The 20,180-nt window shown below is 42.4% G+C and overlaps 1 protein-coding gene across 2 annotated transcripts in view; it reads right to left on the bottom strand.

Annotated features, from left to right (window-relative positions):
- Positions 1 to 367: 367 nt before the first annotated feature.
- SYK (spleen associated tyrosine kinase) overlaps positions 368 to 20,180 on the bottom strand; it is a 96,824-nt gene continuing 77,011 nt past the window's right edge. For both annotated transcript variants that reach the window (XM_060015095.1, XM_060015096.1), the window contains 5 exons: positions 19,767 to 19,976; positions 18,735 to 18,924; positions 7,351 to 7,491; positions 5,786 to 5,898; positions 368 to 3,003 (listed from right to left, as the gene is read on the bottom strand). In XM_060015095.1, coding sequence (XP_059871078.1) covers positions 2,931 to 3,003; positions 5,786 to 5,898; positions 7,351 to 7,491; positions 18,735 to 18,924; positions 19,767 to 19,976 — 727 coding nt within the window. In that variant the 3' untranslated portion in view covers positions 368 to 2,930. The remainder of the gene's footprint in view (positions 3,004 to 5,785; positions 5,899 to 7,350; positions 7,492 to 18,734; positions 18,925 to 19,766; positions 19,977 to 20,180) is intronic.

The raw sequence follows: 20,180 nt of genomic DNA, 5'->3' as shown, positions 1-20,180 counted from the left end.
AAAGGGAAAGTTCACCAGCCACAATGCTGCTCTGGCCTCTTTTGGGATTTCTGTCTTGTTAGCCCACCTCTCATTAGTGTACGATGTGAGCTATGAGGCTCTCGCTGGGCAGATCCCCTGCCCGTGAACAGAGGATCATGGTGGGCCAGGGCCCTCCTTGACAGGCCTTTTCCTTCTGTGCATGGCAGAAGCTTCCAGATCTGCTCCGACCAGCCTGCATACATCCATCTTTTTAGGATGTGGCTGGGGACTTACCATTTTTTAAAATACATGTTGCACATTTGACAATGCTGTTTGGCACCGTGTATTTGACAGTATAACCTATCATACTTTAATCACATCCATGAATATCATCACAAAGCTCATTTAAAAGTTTTATTAAAAATCACAGTTGAAAAAAAGTCCAGTGACAAAAGATTGCTCTTCTGAAATGAATGGAGAATATGATGCCCGGATTGACAGGTAGAGTGTGCTCTTTGGGAGTGTGGGAGCCTGATAAACCGGCAGTCACCCCTACATGTGAAAACCCAGGTGGGGTTGCAGTCATTGGGCTGGGGTAAATGTGAAGTCACCACGCAAAGGACAAAGGCAAGGCTGGTACCAGCAAGTGCAGGGGAAGGACATGCTCAAATGAAAAGCACTTGTAATTATTTTAACCACAGAATGAACTGTGTTTCTGCTACAAAAACTTTTGGTCCCACTGAGGTGACAAAGTGTTTGTGGCATCAGCAGACAATTGGTACTGGCCAGGGCCGTGTGTCTGATGTGCTGTCCTTTTGTTCCTGCTAAACATGGACCAAAAGGTGAAGGCACATGGAGGGCGCCCAGACCCAGGTAAAGACGTGGTTAGACCCATCAGAAGGGCAGCATGCATGTGAAAGTCCAGCCCTGCAGTAAGCCCTAAGCTTCCAAATTTTGCTCATTTACATCATAAATCCTTCCACAAAGGTGCCTTTCCCTATGTGCCTTCCTCTGTGACCCCAGGGAGGAGAACAGTTATCTCTAACGCAGGACACAATTTTCACTAGACAAGACTTGGGCGAGCGGCCACAGTGAAAATTCTACACACAGGCCTCTTTCCACTAGGGGGAGAAGCAGAGGACAGAGCGGAGGGGAGTGCTGGCTGCCTCCTGGGCAGGGCATCTCTTGCCCACTCACATTCTAGATGTTCTTCATCCCCAGACTCCTGGGAAGTGTGTTGAGCTGCTAGACAGTGTGGAAAATCCCACTGGAAAGAAGGCAAGAGCGCTACATGTTTATGACATGCATGCCCTCTATTCCTGTAAGTGTGTGGCCTTGCTACAGACACACTTTGCGGGTAGAAGAAGGACCCTGGGAGTTCAGCAGTGTGTATGGATGGTCTCTTTCTCAGATGCCATTACTGCTTTATCCAGCCCTTTCTGGAATGATTCTACAAACAACCTGACCACAGAGATTGTGTCACTCATCTTTATAATCTCAGGGACTCTAAATGTGCATTGCCGTTGTTTTGAGTATCTGCTCAGCACACAGGGATCCTCTCTTTAACACGATGATTAAACCACCATGTGGCAAAAAAGCATGGGCGGCTTCTGAAAGTTTCTTAACACAAGTTCTACCAGTGGACCCATGTCTTCTGCTGGCTAAGCTGGGGTGCCGACTGCTGCCTTTCTCCGTGCCTGGCTCCCCTGTCATGAGTGGGGCCTCCTCTGTGGCCATAGGCTGGATGTACACTTTAAAATGTCTTAGGTACCACTGAAGACAAGATGGTCTGAGTTTATGTGTCTCGACTGACCTGAGAAGGATGGCTACAGCAAATCTGATATCAATGAGATCAAACATTAGCCAAGGATTAACTAAGACTCAGGGACTAGAAAAAAGTTCTCGGGTCTTGTATCTTCAACCCAAAGTCACACTCAATGAGGTTTACTTGTGGAGAGGGTCAGGATCTGTGGCTTTATTGTGAATTGATACTTGCCTTAGAAACTCCTCTTTAGATGACCTTGGCCACCAGGTTGTCCCTCACTATGAATACAGAAAAAGTCAGGGAATTCTGGCTGCAGGCCCTCTCTAGGGGAGAGCAAGCTTGGACCCCACTAAGCAGACGACAGCCCGCTGTACCCTGCTGTCTGTCCTAGGTCAGACCTGAGAGGACAGACATCCTCTTCCCTACTGGGTCTCCACGAAGAACTTTATTTATTAGTCTCCAGTCAAGTACAGTCTTCAGAGAGGCTTTTGGGGGGAAAGTAAGCCAAGCCAATTCATTCCAACAGGCTCCATTTTTCATACAGATGTGAGTCTTCTGCCTCAGAACACATAAAGCAAAAGCAGTATCCATACTTTTTATTTTCCCTTAACTGGGCTACAGGCTTAGAAATTGCAGTGGTCCAGCCTGATTTTTTTAAGCCTCAAAACACTTTTATCGGGGAATGTTTTTCAGTGGCAGGGCTCAGTCTTGGGACCTGTAGGGGCCATGTTCTGGAGGCAGTCAAACCTCTTCTCCTCTCCCTTCCTTCCCTCCACGGCAGGCATCACAAGCCAAGGGCACCCTCTGGCCACTGAAAATGCAGCCGAAATGGGCAAGAGGGTTCAGCACCCCATGGTGATGCTGGGTATTCAAATGCAGCCCAGGAGCCCGAGAACTGAAAAGACAGAAAGAAATTTGGAAACAAATCCTGCAAATAACCTGCCACACAGACAAGAAACACACATGAATCCACGGGACCCTTGGTCCTGGTGTCTGTCTGTCTTCCCACCGTTCCTCTGGGACGGGTTGCTTTGTGGAGGGCGTGTTCCAGGACAGGCTTTGGGGAACGACAGTCAGTGGAACATTCCACCTGAGCTGGCTCTCCCGGGCGGAGGAAGATGGAGACTCAAAATCAAAGCATTGGAATAGTCTTCCCTCGACTGCTCATTTGCTCAAAGGCAGCCACAGAAGGGCGCCAGAGCCGTTAGTTAACCACATCGTAGTAGTAATTGCGCAGCCGCAGTTCCACTGCTACAAATCCGGGCCTGTTCTCCACGCTGCAAAGGGAAGAGAGGCATTATTGTTTGTAATCAATGCTTGTGAAAAAGTGCTGGTCACAGCAGGGGTCTTTGCAGGCCAAGCGCTAGTGGAGTGGCGGCGCCCCACTTCCTCATGAGCCTGCGGTCACACTGCATCCCTGCTCTAAGTGTGGCTGACCAGAAGCCTCTGGGGAATACAATGTTAGGCCCACCCCAGACCTAAAGAACGCAATATGCATTCAACAAGGTTCCCAGGTGACTCCTGTCCACCTTAAAGATGGGAAAGTTTTGTTCTCAAAGTCAGGATCTTTTAACCGCAGGTTCAGAGACTGTCTCCTTATGACCTAGCAAAACAGAACGTGTCTGAAAATACTTAGTTGGTCAGTGTGCTGCAGATATATATTTAACGTTTGACTCAATCTTTTTTTAAAAAAAATGTGGACACAATTTAAACTTCCCCTCCCCACACCCCAATCAGATGGCTCTGGATTTTCTGAAAAGACGCTGCTATTCTAAACCTTAACGTGGCCAGGCCTTACTTCTGTCACTGTTGGCAGGTGAGGCGATGATGTATATAAACCATGGGTAAAAGTTTTTTTAACAACTTGCAACCTCTAAACAAACCTCTATAGACATCTCTGCTTTCTCTAACATGGGCATACTGAACAGAATCAGTTGGAAGCAAGTATTTCTTAAAATTCGGAGAGTCTATCCTTGCTTGGAAGTTAATTTTATTTTGCAAGAGTTTTGGCTATATTGCAAGTGGGTAAAACTGCCCAAAAAGTGACATAGAACTTGAGGTTAAACTGCATGAACTGTCCACATTCAACCTTTTTGACCTACAACAACTGTGATTTCACATGGTTCAGTCTAGTTATAAGAGAACAGCCAGGGACCACCCATGGGAACCAAGAATCATTTACTGTTATAAGGGCAGGGTGGCTTCTACAGAACCAAAATAGGTTGTCTTGTCAAAGGGCATCAAACAAATGGTTGCACCTACAGCTTTCAAGAGCAGGTAATAAAACTGCGTAAAAATATCAGCCATCTGTGGTCATGTCTATAGACCACACTCACTGTGGGAAGATGTCTCTGGCCACCACATTGTGTTGCAGGAGGGGACATGATGGCCAAGTCTGGGATGTAGGACCATGTGTGGAAACCTGTGTCCACACGGAAGGAAAGCCTCCCTCCTGCTACTAAACTTCAAGCCAAAGAACACAACTTCAACATCTTTGCCAAACAGGGTGTTCTACTCCTACCATGGGGATCCAAATGCACCAAGAGTCCCTTTGAGTCTTGCTATAAGGGTTTCATCCACCCAGCAGCCTAGCACCAAGCAAACAAACTAGTGTAGGGAAACAGGAGTACAGACTGGCCCTCAGCAAAGACACCTGGTCAGGTTTCCCAGGGAACCTCTCCTTTATACCACGGGTGAGGTTGCCTCTAGGACATCACTGAGCTTCTGCAGAGGAGGGTGGTCAAGTGTCCTGTGTGTGTGCCAGCGTCCTGGTCACTCCCGACTACCTGGGTCTGGGGTGCTCTTTCCGCTCTGACCCTCGTGCCTAGTGGGGGCATTGCCGGCACTCAAGCTCCTCAACCTGCAGCTCTCGGTTGGAATGCCCCTCCCTAAAAGAGGCCAGTATGGACTCTCCAATGGAAGTATGACCCTCCCCCCAAAACTCTCTACTCTCATTCAAAGCTCCCTGTAGCTTGCTCTATAGCACCCATCACAATACATAATCAGGCGTTTATGTTGGGGTTAATTTGTTTCCTGTTTGCCTAGCCCAGAATTGTAACCTCCATGAGGAAAGTGGCAGGGAAATAACTGCCCTCTCTTTTGCTGACCCTGGGTCACTTCTAGATAATAATGAGATTCTTCACTTCCACTCCCAGCTACAGTTGTGGAAGATGCTTCCCGGGGTGTTGCAGAATCCCAGGTGGCATCTGAAAGCACCTGAAATATCCATCATCCTGAAGATACTCTTGCAATATCAGCTGTCATATCTGAGAACAAACCTGACCCTCGAAGTACCAAATCTACTGGCAGATATATGAGCTCCCCCGGATGACAGACCTGCATCATTGCCAAGTTGCAAGGGCGCTATACGCACACTTCAGTGTCAGAGGGACAGAGACCATGGCTTGGAGGTTTCCCCATGATGCATGTCCAGGCTGCCAAACCCAGGCAAGGTCAAAGGCCACGTCCCTGATTCTTAGGTGCAGTGTGTTTCCCTTGCCAGCTGAGCTGCCCTGGACATCACCTGCCTACAACGTCACATGTGCTCTACCAGGCAGGCCATGTGAGGCCCCTCAGTGCAGACCCTAGGGCCACTGTTCCAAGTTCTGAGTTGCTTCTCGGGAAGTGCTACCTTGGCCAATCCATCTGTGAACTGGCCACATTCCGTGGTCATGCCTCACTCTGAAAGGTGGTCAGGAATTAGGAAGTATGACATCCCCCTGCTAAGTACCTCTGCCATCCGCTCATGCCAAAATAGCACGTATCACCAGACCAGACCCTTAAGCGTATGTTTTTACTTTGACCACCCCTCCACCCTTTGGCCAATATTATCTACGTTTAAATTTTGATATCCCGAATTAGAGTAATTGTCTATACTCTTTAGACTAAAGAATATAAGTGTGTGGTCCAGGAAGCAAGACCTCTCCCCCCATTGTTTGTTTAGAAAGGAGCCCATCCCTGATTCATGAAAAGACAGAATTCATGCTCCTTTTTAGTGCTCAGCAATTCTATCTGCCTCCAGAGCATTGGGCTAAATGGCAGGAAGGGCTGGGTACTCACTCATAGGTCCAGCACAGGGTCATCAGCTCGTACATCTCTCTCGGACACCCTGGAGGGCACCCCATCCTCTCTCCTTTCTCCAGCATAGCAGAAACTTCACTGCCTTTCATTCCCTAAAACACACAAAATATTCTTGAGCTTTTTAAACATAGCACGCAGCAAAACAAAACAAATACATCCTACCCCCCAAAAGAAACAAAAGAGTACATGCTGTGTGATTTCAACTATATAAAGTACAAAAAATAGGAGCACCTAATCTATTTTTTTAATATTTATTTGGCTGCTCTGGGTTTTAGTTGCAGCACACGGGATCTTCATTGTCATGTGCAAGATCTTTAGTTGTGGCATGTGGGATCTTTTTAGCTGCGGCATGTGGGATCTAGTTCTCTGACCAGGGACCGAACCTGGGCCCCCCTCATTGGAAGCGTGGAGTCTTAACCACTGGACCACCAGGGAAGTACCAGGAGCACCTAATCTATGATGCTAGAAGTCAGATGGGTTACCCTTGGGGTAAGTTTTGTGTGTGCAGGGGGAAAGGGGGGCTTCTGTTCTGTTTCTTCATTTGGGGGCTGGCTTCATGGGTGTGTCCCAATTGTGAAAATCCATCAAGCTGTGGCCTAGGATTTGTGCACTTTTCAGTATATATATATATATATATATATATATATATATGAAAGAAAAAAATCGAAAAAAAGGTAACAGCTACAAATTTGATAACGGGAATAGCCATTATTTCTATTTCAAATCTAATAAATGGTGATTTGGGTATACATTTGATGAAATAAAATTTATATTTTAAGGCAGGACAAGAAAAAAATTAAACATAAAATTCTGTGTTTGTTTGGACATTCTCCCTCCCTCCCTGCTGTGCAGTGTGCATCTGCATTACACATTAACCAGAGCTCCTCAAAGATGGGAGTGTCTGTTTGACCATAAAGATCACTTTTTTTCCTTTCTTCTGACGCTAGCACTGTAACTTCTTTAAAAAACAGTGCTCTTTCCTAGCTCTGTAGGTCATGGTGACTTGCCGCTCCCTCTGTACATGTTTACCTGGACTGTGTATCCCTAGTGACCTTTATGTAAAATATCGGTATGTCATTTTGATGTATGATCCTTTGTCTCAAAAATATATATGACTGTGCCTTTGACTTCTAACGGTGGAACAGTTCTCAGAGCTTTCCGAGAATCTACTTCCTGGGTTATAGTCCTCAGTTTGGCTCAGATAAAATTCCCTTTTACCCTTCTTAACTTGATAGTTAATTGAATTTTTGTTGACATATTTTATGTCAACATATATATTTTGACATATATATATATATATATATATTTTATGCATATTTATATGTGTAATACACAATTAAAAAACCCCCACATACTGTCCAGATAGCTTCAAATATTTCTTTCAGTTTAGAATAAAGTGAGATCATATTCACCCCCCACTCTCAAAAGATAAAGACTCAGAAAGGGTGTCCAGATTTGATGATTTTCAGGGTCCTTTAAAGATAATCTGGGGCTTATCTGTTTTGATGGTCTGTTAATTAGGAAATGAAACAAATGTAGCTCACCCGATACGGCTTCTGCCCGTAGGAAAATGCTTCCCACATTAACACTCCAAAGCTCCAGACGTCACTCTTGCTGGAGAACTTGAAGTAGTTGATGCATTCCGGAGCGTACCACTTCACGGGCCACTTCCCGTGGGTCTGGGCCTGAAAACCAAGCACATAAAGAGATGTTTCATTAAGAATAAAATGGTGGACATCATGTTTGTTCATAGCAGCACTATTCACAACAGCCAAAGGTGGAAGCAACCCAAATGTCCATCGACAAATGAATAGATAAACAAAATGGGGTATATTGATACAGTGGAGTATCATTCAGCCTTAGGAAGGAAGGGAACTCTGATACACGCCACGACATGGATGAACCATGCGGTTACCCTTTATTATGCTCAGTGAAGTAGGCAATTCAAGTCACTAAAGGACAAATATTGTATGATTCCACTCATCTGATGCCCCTGGAGTAGTCCCATTCATAGAGACAGAAAGTAGAATAATGGTTGCCTGGGGCTGTGGAGAGAGGGTGGGATGGACAGTAGCTGTTTAATGGGTATAGAGTTTCGGTTTGGGAAGATGAAAAGAATTCTAGAGATGGGTTGTGAGCAAAGTGAATGTACTGAACATTACTAAACTGTACCCTTAAAGACAGTTAAGATGGTAAAATTTATGTTATGTGCATTTTACCATAATTAAAAAAAAGAAATAAAATCATGACTCACAAAATGCCTGTGTGTATATAACTGGTCTGAATCTTAAAAATATGTTAAATATTAACATCTTAAATTTAAAAAATTTAAATACATATTTTTAAGGTTCAGACTGAATTTTTTGTATTTTTTAGTCGCTTTCTCTTACCTCTTCCTTTGTCTACTCACAGCTTCTTGGAGCTTGGCGTGGCAATGCAAGAGTCAGGCCTGAATATTACTTCATGGTTTTGCTCCAAGAAATACTAGGTTGTTCATAATATATTTAACTATTACTGTACATTTGTCTACATCTTTAAGCCAACACTGTTTTGGGGGAGATGGTTTGCTAGTATTTAAAACAAAGTTGTAAACTTTCTAATTTAAAAAAGCAGGTGCTAGTAAAGAGATAAAAATCTTGCCTAGCAAAACTCTTTCTTTGGGGCTTTAGGGTTCAGCGTGGTGTAGTGAAGTCTTGATACCTCCCATGGAAGTCACTCTAACCTGGGCGACATCTCTTGAAGTGGAGGGAGGGAGGTGAGTTGCCCTACGGTGGTCAGAGGAGACAACTCGGGGATATCAATCTGAGACCACAGGTGCTAGGGCACTTCTCTAAATGACACACTGCTTATATGTCTGTCTCATTCATGTTATGTATTATTTCTAGATTTTGATTTCAAAAGTTGTGGACAATCTAGTCATGTGTGTTATTTCAAGTTTATTCTGAATTTTAAACTGATCACAAGATAAACCTTTGACAAACCCTAAATATGATGAAAAGGGAATCTCTCTCCACCACAAACTCCAAATCCTCACCAAGAGAGACAGCACGTTTGATCGTTTTTCTTGAATCCTTCCAGAAAAATCTACATATAAGTATAAACTGGTAATATATGCTTTCTTGAGGGGTAATCAAGCTATAGGTATATACATTTTGCACTTTTTACTTTTTCTACTTAACCATGTGTCATAGATATATGTCTATGTCAGCACATGCAAAGAAAGTCACTTTTAGGAGAGTTAATTGTATGCTTCGCATAAATCTGCTACAACTGATTTAACCAGCCTCCTACTGAGAGGTCATTAAGTCGTTTACTGATTTTTGCTATTACACATCATGCTAGAATGAACATTACTGACAGTGTATCTTCCCTGTGTGTAGAGTACTTGTAAGGAGTTGCTGGATTAAAGGGCATTTGCATTTACAGTCCTGCTGCACAAATTCACGCTGTCATGCACAGTTCTCTGAGCACTGAGCTAATCTGCTTTCATCACTATCATTTCTCTTTAATCTTGCTTAACTCTAATGTTTTCCATTTCACTTTGTTTTCTTAAAGAAATTCTCCATGTTCCCATCTTTTCATTTGTGTTCAGTCTCTTTTAGCTGCTTCTAACATGGCTTCTTTCTTTTGTACAGTATGATGATTGAGACACGTATATATTGCAAAATGTTTACAACATAAGGTTAGTTAACACATCCTTCACCTGACAAAATTGCTAATTTTTGTTGTCACTGTTGTAATGGTGAGAACACTTAAGATCTACTTTCTCAGTAACTTCCAAGTACTATACAATGTAGTACTGTTAACTCTAGGCACCGAGCTGCAGATTAGATTCCCAGAATTTATTCCTCTTATAACTAGAACTTTGTACCCTTTGACCAACATCTTCTCATTTCCCCCACCTCCCAAACCCTGGCAACCAAAATCTACTCTCTGTTTCTATGAGTTTGGCTTTTTAAAATTCCACATATAAATGATATCATACAGTATTTGTCTTTCTCTGACTTATTTCATTTAGCATAATGCCCTCAAGGTCCATCTATGTTATTGCAAATGGCAAGATTTCCTTCTTTTTTATGTCTGAATATATCCTATATATTTGTCTACAGTTTTAAGCCAACACACACATACACACACACACACACATGCACACACACACATACACATATCATATTTTCTTTATCCATTCACCTATTGATGGATATTAGGTTGTTTCCATGTCTTGGCTATTGTAAATAATGCTGTAATGAACATGGGGGTAAAGATATCTTTATGAGATAGTGATTTCATTACCTTTGGATACATATACAGAATGGGATTGCCAGATGATACAGTAGTTCTACTGTTAATTTTTGAGGAAACTCCATACTGCTTTCCATAGTGGCTGCACCAATTTACATTCCCACCAACAGTGTACAAGGATTCCCCTTTCTCCATATCCTCAACAACACTTGTTATCTCTTATCTTTTTGGTGATTGATCGCTATTTTAACAGGTATGAAGAGACATCTCATTGTGGTTCTGATTTGCATTTCTCTGATGCTTAGTGATGTCAAATACCCTTACATGTATTTGTTGGCCATTTGAATGTCTTCTTTTGTCATAGAAATATAGAAAAAAATAGAATACTTCTATTCAGGTCCTTTGCCCACTTAGAAATCTGATTATTCGGGGGGCTTTACTATTGAGTTGTATGAGTTACTTATATATTTTGGATAATTACCGATTATCAGATAGATGGCTTGCAAATATTTTCTCCCATTCTGTAGGTTGAACTTTCATCCTGTTGATGTTTCTTTTGTTGTACAGAAACTTGTTAGTTTGATGTAGTCCCATTTGTTGATTTCTCCTTTTGTTGCATGTGCATTTGGTGTCATATCCAAAAAATCATTGCCAAGACCAACACTGAGGAGCTTTTTCCATATGTTTTCTTCTAGGAGTTTTATGGTTTCAAGTCTTACAATCAAGTCCTTAATCCATTTTGAGTTAATTTTTGTTAATGTTATAATATAGAGGTCCAATTTCATTCTTTTGCATGTGAATATCCAGTTTTTTTAACACTATTTATTGAAGAGACTATTTTTTCCCCATTGAACATTCTTGACTCTCTTGTCAAATATTAGTTGACTATATATGCATGGGTTTATTTCTAGTTTCTTGATTCTGTTCCATTGATCTATGTGTCTGTTTTTATGTCAGTACCACACTGTTTTGATTACTACAGTTTTGTAGCATAGTTTGAAATCAGGAAGCATATGCTTTCAGCTTTGTTCTTTCTCAAGATTGCTTTGGCTATTCAGGGTTTTTTTGGGTTCCATATGAATTTTAGGATTATTTTTTCTATTTTTGTGAAAAATGCCACTGGAATTCTAATAGGGATTTGTATTGAATCTATAGATGGCTTTGGGTAGTGTAGTCATTTTAACAATATTAACTCTTCTGATCCATGAACACAGGTTATCTTTCCATTTCTTCAATTTTTTTTCATCAATTTCTTATTTTTGGTACATAGATCTTTCAGTTTCTTGGTTAAATTTATCCCTAAGTATTCTATTGCTTTGATGCAATTGTAAATGAGATTTTTTTCCTTTATTTCTTTTTCAGATAGTTCACTATTAGTGTATAGAAATGCAACTGTTTTTTGTGTGTTGATTTTGTATCTTGCTATTTACTGAATTTGTTGATTAGTTTTCAGTTTTTTGAGGGAGTCTTTAGGGTTTTCTATATACAGTTGACCCTTGAACAATGTAGGGGTTGGGGGTGCCGACACTTCACACAGTCAAAAATCCATATATAACCTTACAGTTGGCCCTCTGTATCCACAGTTCTGCATCCATGGATTCAACCCATAGTGGATTGTGTAGTACTGTAGTACATACTAATGAAAGAAATCCATGTGTAAGTGGACCTGCACAGTTCAAATCTGTGTTGTTCAAGGGTCAACTGTATAAGATCATGTCATCTGCAAATAGAGATGAGGTAATTTTGGTTTATAAGCCTTTTATTTCTCTTTTCTTTCTTTCTTTCTTTTTTTTTTTTTTGCCTAATTGCTCTGGCTAGGACTTCCAGTACTGTTTAATCAGTGGTGTGAGTGGGCACCCTTGTCTTATTCCTTATCTTAGATGAAAAACTTTCAACCTTTCTCCACTGAGTCTGATGTTAGCTGTAGGCTTGCCATACATGGCCTTTATTGTGTTGAGGTATGTTCCTTCTATACTGACTTTTTTGAGACTGTTTATTATGAAATGATGTGAATTATGTCAAATGCTTTTTCTGCACCTAATAAGATGACCATATGATTTTTATCTTTCACTCTATTAATGTGGGATATCATATTTATTGATTTGAGTATATTGAACTATCCTTGAATTCAAGAATAAATCCCACTTGACCATGGTGTATGATCTTTTTAACGTGTTGTTCAATTTAGTTTGCTAGTATTTCGTTGAGAATTTTTGCATCTATGTTCATCAGGGATATTGGCCTATAGTTTTCTTTCCTTGTATCTGGCTTTTGTATCAGGATAATGTTGGCCTTGAAAAATGAATTTGAGAGTATTTCTTCCTCTTCCATTTTTGGGAATAGTTTGAGAAGGACTGGCATTAATTCTTCTTGATATGTTTAATAGAATTCTCTTGTAAATTCTGTTAGGCCCATTTGGTCTAAAGCACAAGTCAAGTCCAATGTTTCCTTATTGATTTTCTGTCTCTATGACTTATCCATTGTTAAAAGTGGGGTATTGAAGACTGCTACTATTATTATATCGTTATCTATTTCTCCCTTCAGATATGTTAATATTTGATTAATATATTCAGGTTCTCCAATGTTGGGTACATGTATATTTACAATTATTTTATCTTCTTAATGAATTGACCCCTTTACCATTATAAGATGACTGACCTCCTTTGTCTCTTGTACCAGTTTCTGGATTAAAGTCTGTTTTGTCTGATATAAACATAGGTATACCTGCTACTTCTTGGTTTACATTTGCATGGAATATATTTTTCTATCCCTTCACTTTGAGTTTTTCTGTGTCCTTAAAGTTGAAATGAGTCTCTTGTAGGCAGCATATAGTTGACTTTTTTTTTTTTGTCCATTCAGCCACTCTATGCTTTTTTGATTGGAAAATTTCATCCATTTACAATTAAAGTAATTATTCATAGGTAAAGACTTACTAATACCATATTACGGTTTTTTGGATGTTTTAAATTTCTTTTGCTCCTTTCTTCCTCTCTTACTGTCTTCCTTTTTGATTTGATGAATTTCCATAGTGGTATACTTTGCTTCCCTTTTCTCTATCTTGTATGTATCTATGGCAAGTTTTTGACTTGTGGTTACCCTGAGGCTTACATAAAACATCTTATAAATATAAGTCTATTTTAAGGTGATAACAGCTTAACTTCGATTGTATGTAGAAACTCTACCCTTGTACTCCTCCCCACGTTATGTTTTGTTTTGTTTTGTTTTTTGCGGTATGCGGGCCTCTCACTGTTGTGACCTCTCCCGTTGTGGAGCACAGGCTCCGGACGCGCAGGCTCAGCCGTCCATGGCTCACAGGCCCAGCCGCTCCGCGGCGTGTGGGATCTTCCCTGACTGGGACACGAACCCATGTCCCCTGTATCAGCAGGCGGACTCTCAACCATTGCGCCACCAGGGAAGCCCATGTTATGTTTTTGATATCACAATTTATGTCTTTTTATATCATGTATCTATTAACAAATTATTGTAGCTATAGCTATTTTTAATACTTCTGTTCTTTAATCTTTGTATCAGCATTAAGTGATTAACACAACACCATATTAGAGTAATGGGGTATGCTGAATTTGACTATATACTTACCTTTATCAGTACGTTTTATATTTTCATATGCTTCCATGTTACTAATTAGCTTCCTTTTATTTCAGCTTGAAGAACTCAGAATTTCTTGTAAGGAAGATCTAGTGGTGATAAACTCTCTCAGCTTTTGTTTGCCTGGGAAAGTCTTTGTCTCACCTTCCTTTCTGAAGGACAGTTTTGGAACATAAAGTATTCTTGGTTGGCAATGTTTTTCTTTCAGAACTTTGAATGTATCATTCCACTCTCTCCTGGCCTGTAGGTTTGTGCTGAGAAATCTGGTGGTAGCCTTATGGGGAGCTCCCTTGTAAGGGACAAGCTTTTTTTCCTCTTGCTGTTTTTAAGATTCTCTCTTTGCCTGATTTTTGACAATTTTATTATTTTGTGTCTTGGAGAAGATCTATTTGAATTGAATTTATTTGGGGACCTATGAGCTTCATGAACTTGGATGTCCAAATCTCTCCTCAGATTTGGGAAGTCTCAGCCATTATTTTTTTATTTTTAATTTTTTGTTTTCAGTATGCGGGCCTCTCACTGCTGTGGCCTCTCCCGTTGCAGAGCACAGGCTCCGGACGCGCAGGCTCAGCGGCCATGGCTCACGGGCCCAGCCGCTCCGCAGCATGTGGGATCTTCCCGGACCGGGGCATGAACCTGTGTCCCCTGCACCAGCAGGTGGACTCTCAACCACTGCGCCACCAGGGAGGCCCTCAGCCATTATTTTTAAAAATAAGTTCTCTGCCCCTTTCACCCTCTCTTCTTCTTGGACTTCAGAAATATATAACTTGTTTCTCTTAATGGTGTCCCATAAGTCCCATAGGCTTACCTCACTTCTTTTTATTCTTTTTTCCTTTTTGCTCCTCTGACTAGCTAATTGCAAATGATCTGTCTTTGACTTCACTGATTCTTTCTTCTGCTTGGTCCAGTTTGTGGTTGAAACTCTCATTGAATTCTTCAGTTCAGTCTTTGTATTGTACAACTCCAAAAGTTCTGTTTGCTTCTTTTTTATGTTCTCTATGTCTTTGTTGAACTTATTTTGTTTTTGTACTGTTTTTCTGATTTTTACTAAATTGTTTATCTGTGTTCTTTTGTAGCTCTCTGAGCAGAAGAATTATTTTGAATTATTTGTTAGACAATCTGTGTATCTCCATTTTGGGGGGATCAGTTATTGGGAGTTTACCATGTTATTTTGGTTGTGTCATGTTTCCCTGATTCTTCATGATCCTTGCAGCCTTGTGTAGGCATCTGTACATTTGAAGATGCAGCCACCTCTTCCAGACTGTATGGGGTGACTTCAGTAAGGAAGGACTTTCACCTGTGGGTGGGAGCATGCTGGAGCATACTTTGACCCTGGGTCTAGGACATGGGTCCCCAACCCCTGGGCCAAAGACCAGTACTGGGCTGTACAGCAGGACGTAAGCAGCAGGCAAGCGAGAAAAGCTTCATCTGTTTTTACAACCACTCCCCATTCCTCGCATTACCACCTGAGCTCCGCCTCCTGTCAGATCAGTGGCAGCATAGATTCTCATAGGAGCACGAACCCTGCTGTGAACAGCACATGCAAGGGATCTACGTTGCGTGCTCCGTATGAGAATCTAATGACTGATGATCTCAGGTGGAGCTGAGGTGGTGATGCTAGCTCTGGGGAGTGGCTGCAAATACAGATTATCATTAGCAGAGAGGTTTGACTGCACAGAGCCCATAATAAATCAATTGCTTGCAGACTCATATCAAAACCTTATCAGTGAGTGGCAAGTGAAAACAAGCCCCGGGCTCCCACTGATTCTGCATTATGGTGAGTTGTATAATTATTTCATTATATATTACAATGTAGTAATAATAGAAATAAATAGAAATAAAGAATAAAAAAATAATAGAAATAAAGTACACAATACATGTAATGTGCTTGAATCATCCCCAAACCATCCCCACCCCCAGTGTGTGGAAAAACTGTCTTCCACAAAACTGGTCCCTGGTGCCGAAAAAGTTGGGGACTGCTGGTCTAGGGTACAGGATATCAAGTGCAAGGGTATGTGATGGCTCCAGGTCTGGGGGTAGGGCTTGATGTTTCACTTGCTTACATCTCTGTGGTTCACAAAACAACAACTGTGTGCTCCTTGGCAATAGCTATAGGGGATCTGCAGTGGCTTCAAGGGCTGTTGGGGTCCTCAGTGGTACCTCCAGGCCCAGCAGCTAGGGACCAGGCAGGTGTTGGCAGTGGCCAGAGCCAGTGGTGTGCATATACTCAGCTGTGGGGGCTGGCTGCAGCTGCCTCTGTAGTGACTGGGGCTGGCTGCAAAACACATAGTGGCAAGGGCTGGGCCTAGCAGCACAGGTTGAGGCCAACTGTGGGTGCACTAGCAGCTGCAGTGACCCTGGGCTACTGACATGCTCTTTTGTGGCTGCAGAGACTTGCCATGGGTACATGCGTGGCACTAAAGGTGATGGGAGTTGGGCTGACAGTGTGTAAGTGTACAGCTGCAGGTGAGCCCAATGGTGCAGGCCAGTGACAGGAGACAGGGATATATCCAAGCCCACAAGATGCCATAGGGGCCTTGGCTGTCAGAGTGCACTCCTGCAGCCGCACAGGCTCATCCCAGGTATACGCACAGCAGTGGAGGCCAGTAATGGGATTTGAGCTGGCAGCGTGCAGGTGCACAGCTGCAGGAGATAGCCACGAGTGCACACATGCCGGTGGGGATCAGCCATTGGGGTCCAGGCAGCTGCAGCAGCTGGAGCGGGCTGCTGGTATGGATCCTGCTCCCCAGTGGGTGAGGTGGGGGGAGTAGGGAGGGACTCAGGTGGCTGGTGAATTAGAAAACCTGTAGGGCAAAAACCCTCAGCAGTGAAATCTGTGGGGAGTCCATGATGAGATCCTGCGTGATGAAAGCTGGGGGGATCTGCAGCATCTGTAAGGGCGGTTGAAGTCCTCAGTAGTGAAGGCTGCTGGGGTTCCTTTGCAGAGTAGGTCACCAGGAACCATGCTCACTCCTGCTGTGTAGCTGATAGTGGTAGCCCCCACTCTTCTCCCTTCTTCCTTGTTCCTAGCTGTCTCTAGACAGCTCAGCTTTGCTGGCCTCTGGGTTGGGTGAAACTGAAGCAGGTCCTTCGTGCACTGCTCCAAAAGGCTGGGGAAGCTGGTTGCTCACCCTGCTTTCCCTTTCCTGGTGAAGAGAACTCTTTCTAGCTGGGTTCTTGCCTCCACTGAGCAGTGCTGACCTGAGGGATGGGATGACGTAAGCAAAATTAAGCTATTGTTCCTTCCCTTTTTATGTAGCTATTCTCAAGTTTTTCGTTCCACTGTGCTGCTAAAGCTTCTTAAGTGGACTCCAGCATTCTCCCAGAGCTGTTTCATTCACGGATAGCTGTCTAACTGTTGATCTTTGTTGGGGGACAGAAGCCGGGGTCTCCTACTCCATCGTCTTGTTCCTGATCCTTTGCCTTTTACTTCTATACTGCCTTCTATATTTTCTTCCCCACTGATTTTCAGAGATTCACTGGTTTACTTTCAATGGTATGTTGTTTAATATCTGTGGCAGTTGAAAAAATTGGCCCTCGTGTTCTTTGACATTCCTCCCCACTCCCTTGAATATGGGTGGTCTGTGGCTGCTCTGACCAATAGAATAAGTGGACATGACTCTGAGTCAGTTCCTGGGCCCTGAACTTAGGAGCCTGGCGGCTTCCACTTCCTGCCTCTTGAGTAACTTGCTCTTAGGACCCAGCTGCCATGCTGTGAGTAAGCTCAGGGGCACATGGAGAGGCCACATGTAGTTAAGTTATTGTTTAAGGGGTACAGCCCAGTGGAGGTCCCAGACCACAGCCCATGTCAAATCAGTCATTCGCTGTGTGAGTGAGCAGAGTGGAAATAAATCCTCTGCCCCCTTGGAACCACCTCCTGAGACACTGTGTGGAGCACAGATGCACCATTTCCACCAAGCTCTGCCTACAGTGTAGAACTGTGTGTAAATAAATGCTTGGCATTGTTTTAATGCACTAAGTTTTGGGATTATTTGTCATCTCAACTTCTTCGTCTCCTCTTTGAGTCCTTGTTTTAGTCTATATTTTCTTCTAATTATCTTGATGAAGTGCATGTTACAAAGTGTCTCCAACATAAAATCTATTTTTTTCTGGTGTGCATGTGTGATTGTTATTCTAGGCTATTGTTCCCTTTGCTCCATCTCCCAGCAGTCCCTGCAAAGGGCTCACTTGATACTTTTCTCATGATGGCTCATTTCTGAAGCAGCTTTGCTTTGGGGCCAGCTTCTCTATGAAGAATGGAGTGAGGAGCTGTGATGGGAGCTCTGCTACTGTTGCTCGTACCTTTGTGCTGACCCTTAGCTGACCAAGAGCTGCTATCTGCTGCTATCTGTCATACCCACACCTGGCTCTCAGAGAAAGGGTGGGTGGGTAGGTGTGGATACTTAGGCGTATTTCTCCAGCCGCTCCAGGGTGTGGCACACAGGGCAATCCCACAGATCCCATCCTGCCATTCACTAGTTAGATCTTCAAGGTATGCTGTCTATTTCTGAGGTGGCTGGACATTCCCAGGGACCTGAAGAGGTGGGAATCTGTTCTTGGTACACTCTTCCACCACCTGGTCTCAATCCTAGTACATCTTCTAATTGATCAACATAGACTCTACATACAGACTGTGATTGAATTCATATGAGGATGGGGCTTTCTTATTTTTTCCCCTTCTTTTAGTTGCTATTAGTTCATTTGAGGGTTCAGAGAGGAGCTTTGAAAAGTCCTGCAAGAGTCAACTTGTTCAACGCATATTTTCCAAAACAATTTAACAAAGGAATTCTATTCTTGTTTTTTTCCAAATGAATCATCATTAATACCTTGATTCCCTATTGCTCCAAGGAACATAGTTTGGAAGATACTATTCTGAGTAAATCCCAAGTTGTGACATATTAGAGTATTTCCATTTTTTTAAACAATAGAATCAAAGCTTAAGAAGAAAATTTCTTACATAGTTATTTTTAAATAGGGAAATTGCTTCTTGAAACCCTACCATAATAAATTAAGAAAACATACGTTTGCATTTCAGATTTTTACTACCTGATGCTCTGAATACTGGCTAAGTTGTTCCTACCTTGTAGTAGTTTTCATCAGCACGAAGTGCTTTGGAAAGTCCAAAATCACTGATCTTGGCATAATGTTGAGTAACCAGCAATACATTTCTTGCAGCCAGATCTCTGTGCACGAAATTGCACTCTTCCAAATACTTCATTCCCATAGACACCTGATGAACCAGCTCTATGATGTTCTTATCCTTGACATGCCTGAAAGTCACAAATGTGTTATTAGTGATAGTGAACAAGAGTCCATTTTAGAACAACCAACCATGCACACAGAATATGAACCCACTCACTTCCTATTCTTTTTAAGCAAGAGTCACAAATGGTGGTGACTGGTGTTCAGCTGGTAGAATTTTCAAGGTATGCTTTGAATTGCATGAAAAGCAGTATAATGGGGTGGTCAGACCTGGCTCACCAACAGACAGGCTTCAGTTGGAATCCCCCTTCCAATATTGGACAGCTAGCAAAACCAATCCTGAGTCTCAGTTAAGTATAAACATAATGTAGCAAATGGGATAAAGTAATCAGTGGCTATTATTATGACTTATTCCACGTGAGTTCCTCCATTTCAACCATGGCTGGAGATGAGCACAGAATGATTACTCCATCGATGGTTGTAATCAGTTAATAGCAATGGATGTTTTCAGAAGTAATTACTCAAGGGAATGTAGAGGTCAGCCAGACATGTAAAATATCACTGTTTTCTTTTATAATTGTTTATTTAAATATTTCTTTTAAAAGAGCATGTTTTTTCTGCTTGGTGAGGGGAGACTGCTTGCCAAGATAGTCTAAGGCTGATTCTATCACCAGGCCAGTACAGAGTGAGCAAAGGAGACCAAATTGTTGGATTAGAGTTTTTCTTTACACATTAAGAACTAAAGAGCACTTGATCCAAAGACTACAGCTCTCTTGTCTCCCTGAGTGTGGACCAACCCTGGGAAGGTGTGGGAGGAGACAAGGCTTCCTGTAGAAATCAGGTTATGATGTGCATTGGGCAGGTGGGCCCTGCCCCTCACAGTATGAGCTTCTGGGGTACCTAAGGATACCTGTTCTGCTGTAAATATTTGTTGAGTGGACCAAGTTCCGCCATCTCCATAACCAGCATCCAGGACTCGGCTTCGCATATCCCAATCATGCGCACGATGTAAGGGTTGTCAAGTTGCTGCATGACGTTTGCTTCTGCTAATAACTCATCTTTAAGAGCGGGGTCATTGGCCTCGTTTTTCAGGATTTTCACAGCCACTGTTTTCACAACTCTGCAAAAGAAATCACAACACATAAGAAGCTTTTCAAAGTGGCTCACATGTAGGTAACTATCTTTCATGAAGCATAATTCCTACGCTAGAAATGATGTTATAGAAATATCTGTCACAGAATGGAAATGCATCTTAAGAAGCCATGTTATACATGACTAATTTTCCAATCATGTTCTCTCATTTTATAGACAAGGAGAGGAACAC

The sequence above is a fragment of the Delphinus delphis genome, chromosome 6 (assembly GCF_949987515.2).
Source record: "Delphinus delphis chromosome 6, mDelDel1.2, whole genome shotgun sequence".
Classification (NCBI taxonomy): domain Eukaryota; kingdom Metazoa; phylum Chordata; class Mammalia; order Artiodactyla; family Delphinidae; genus Delphinus; species Delphinus delphis.
The sequence above is the reverse complement of the archived record's forward strand: the minus strand, read 5'-3'. Positions and strand labels throughout refer to the sequence as shown.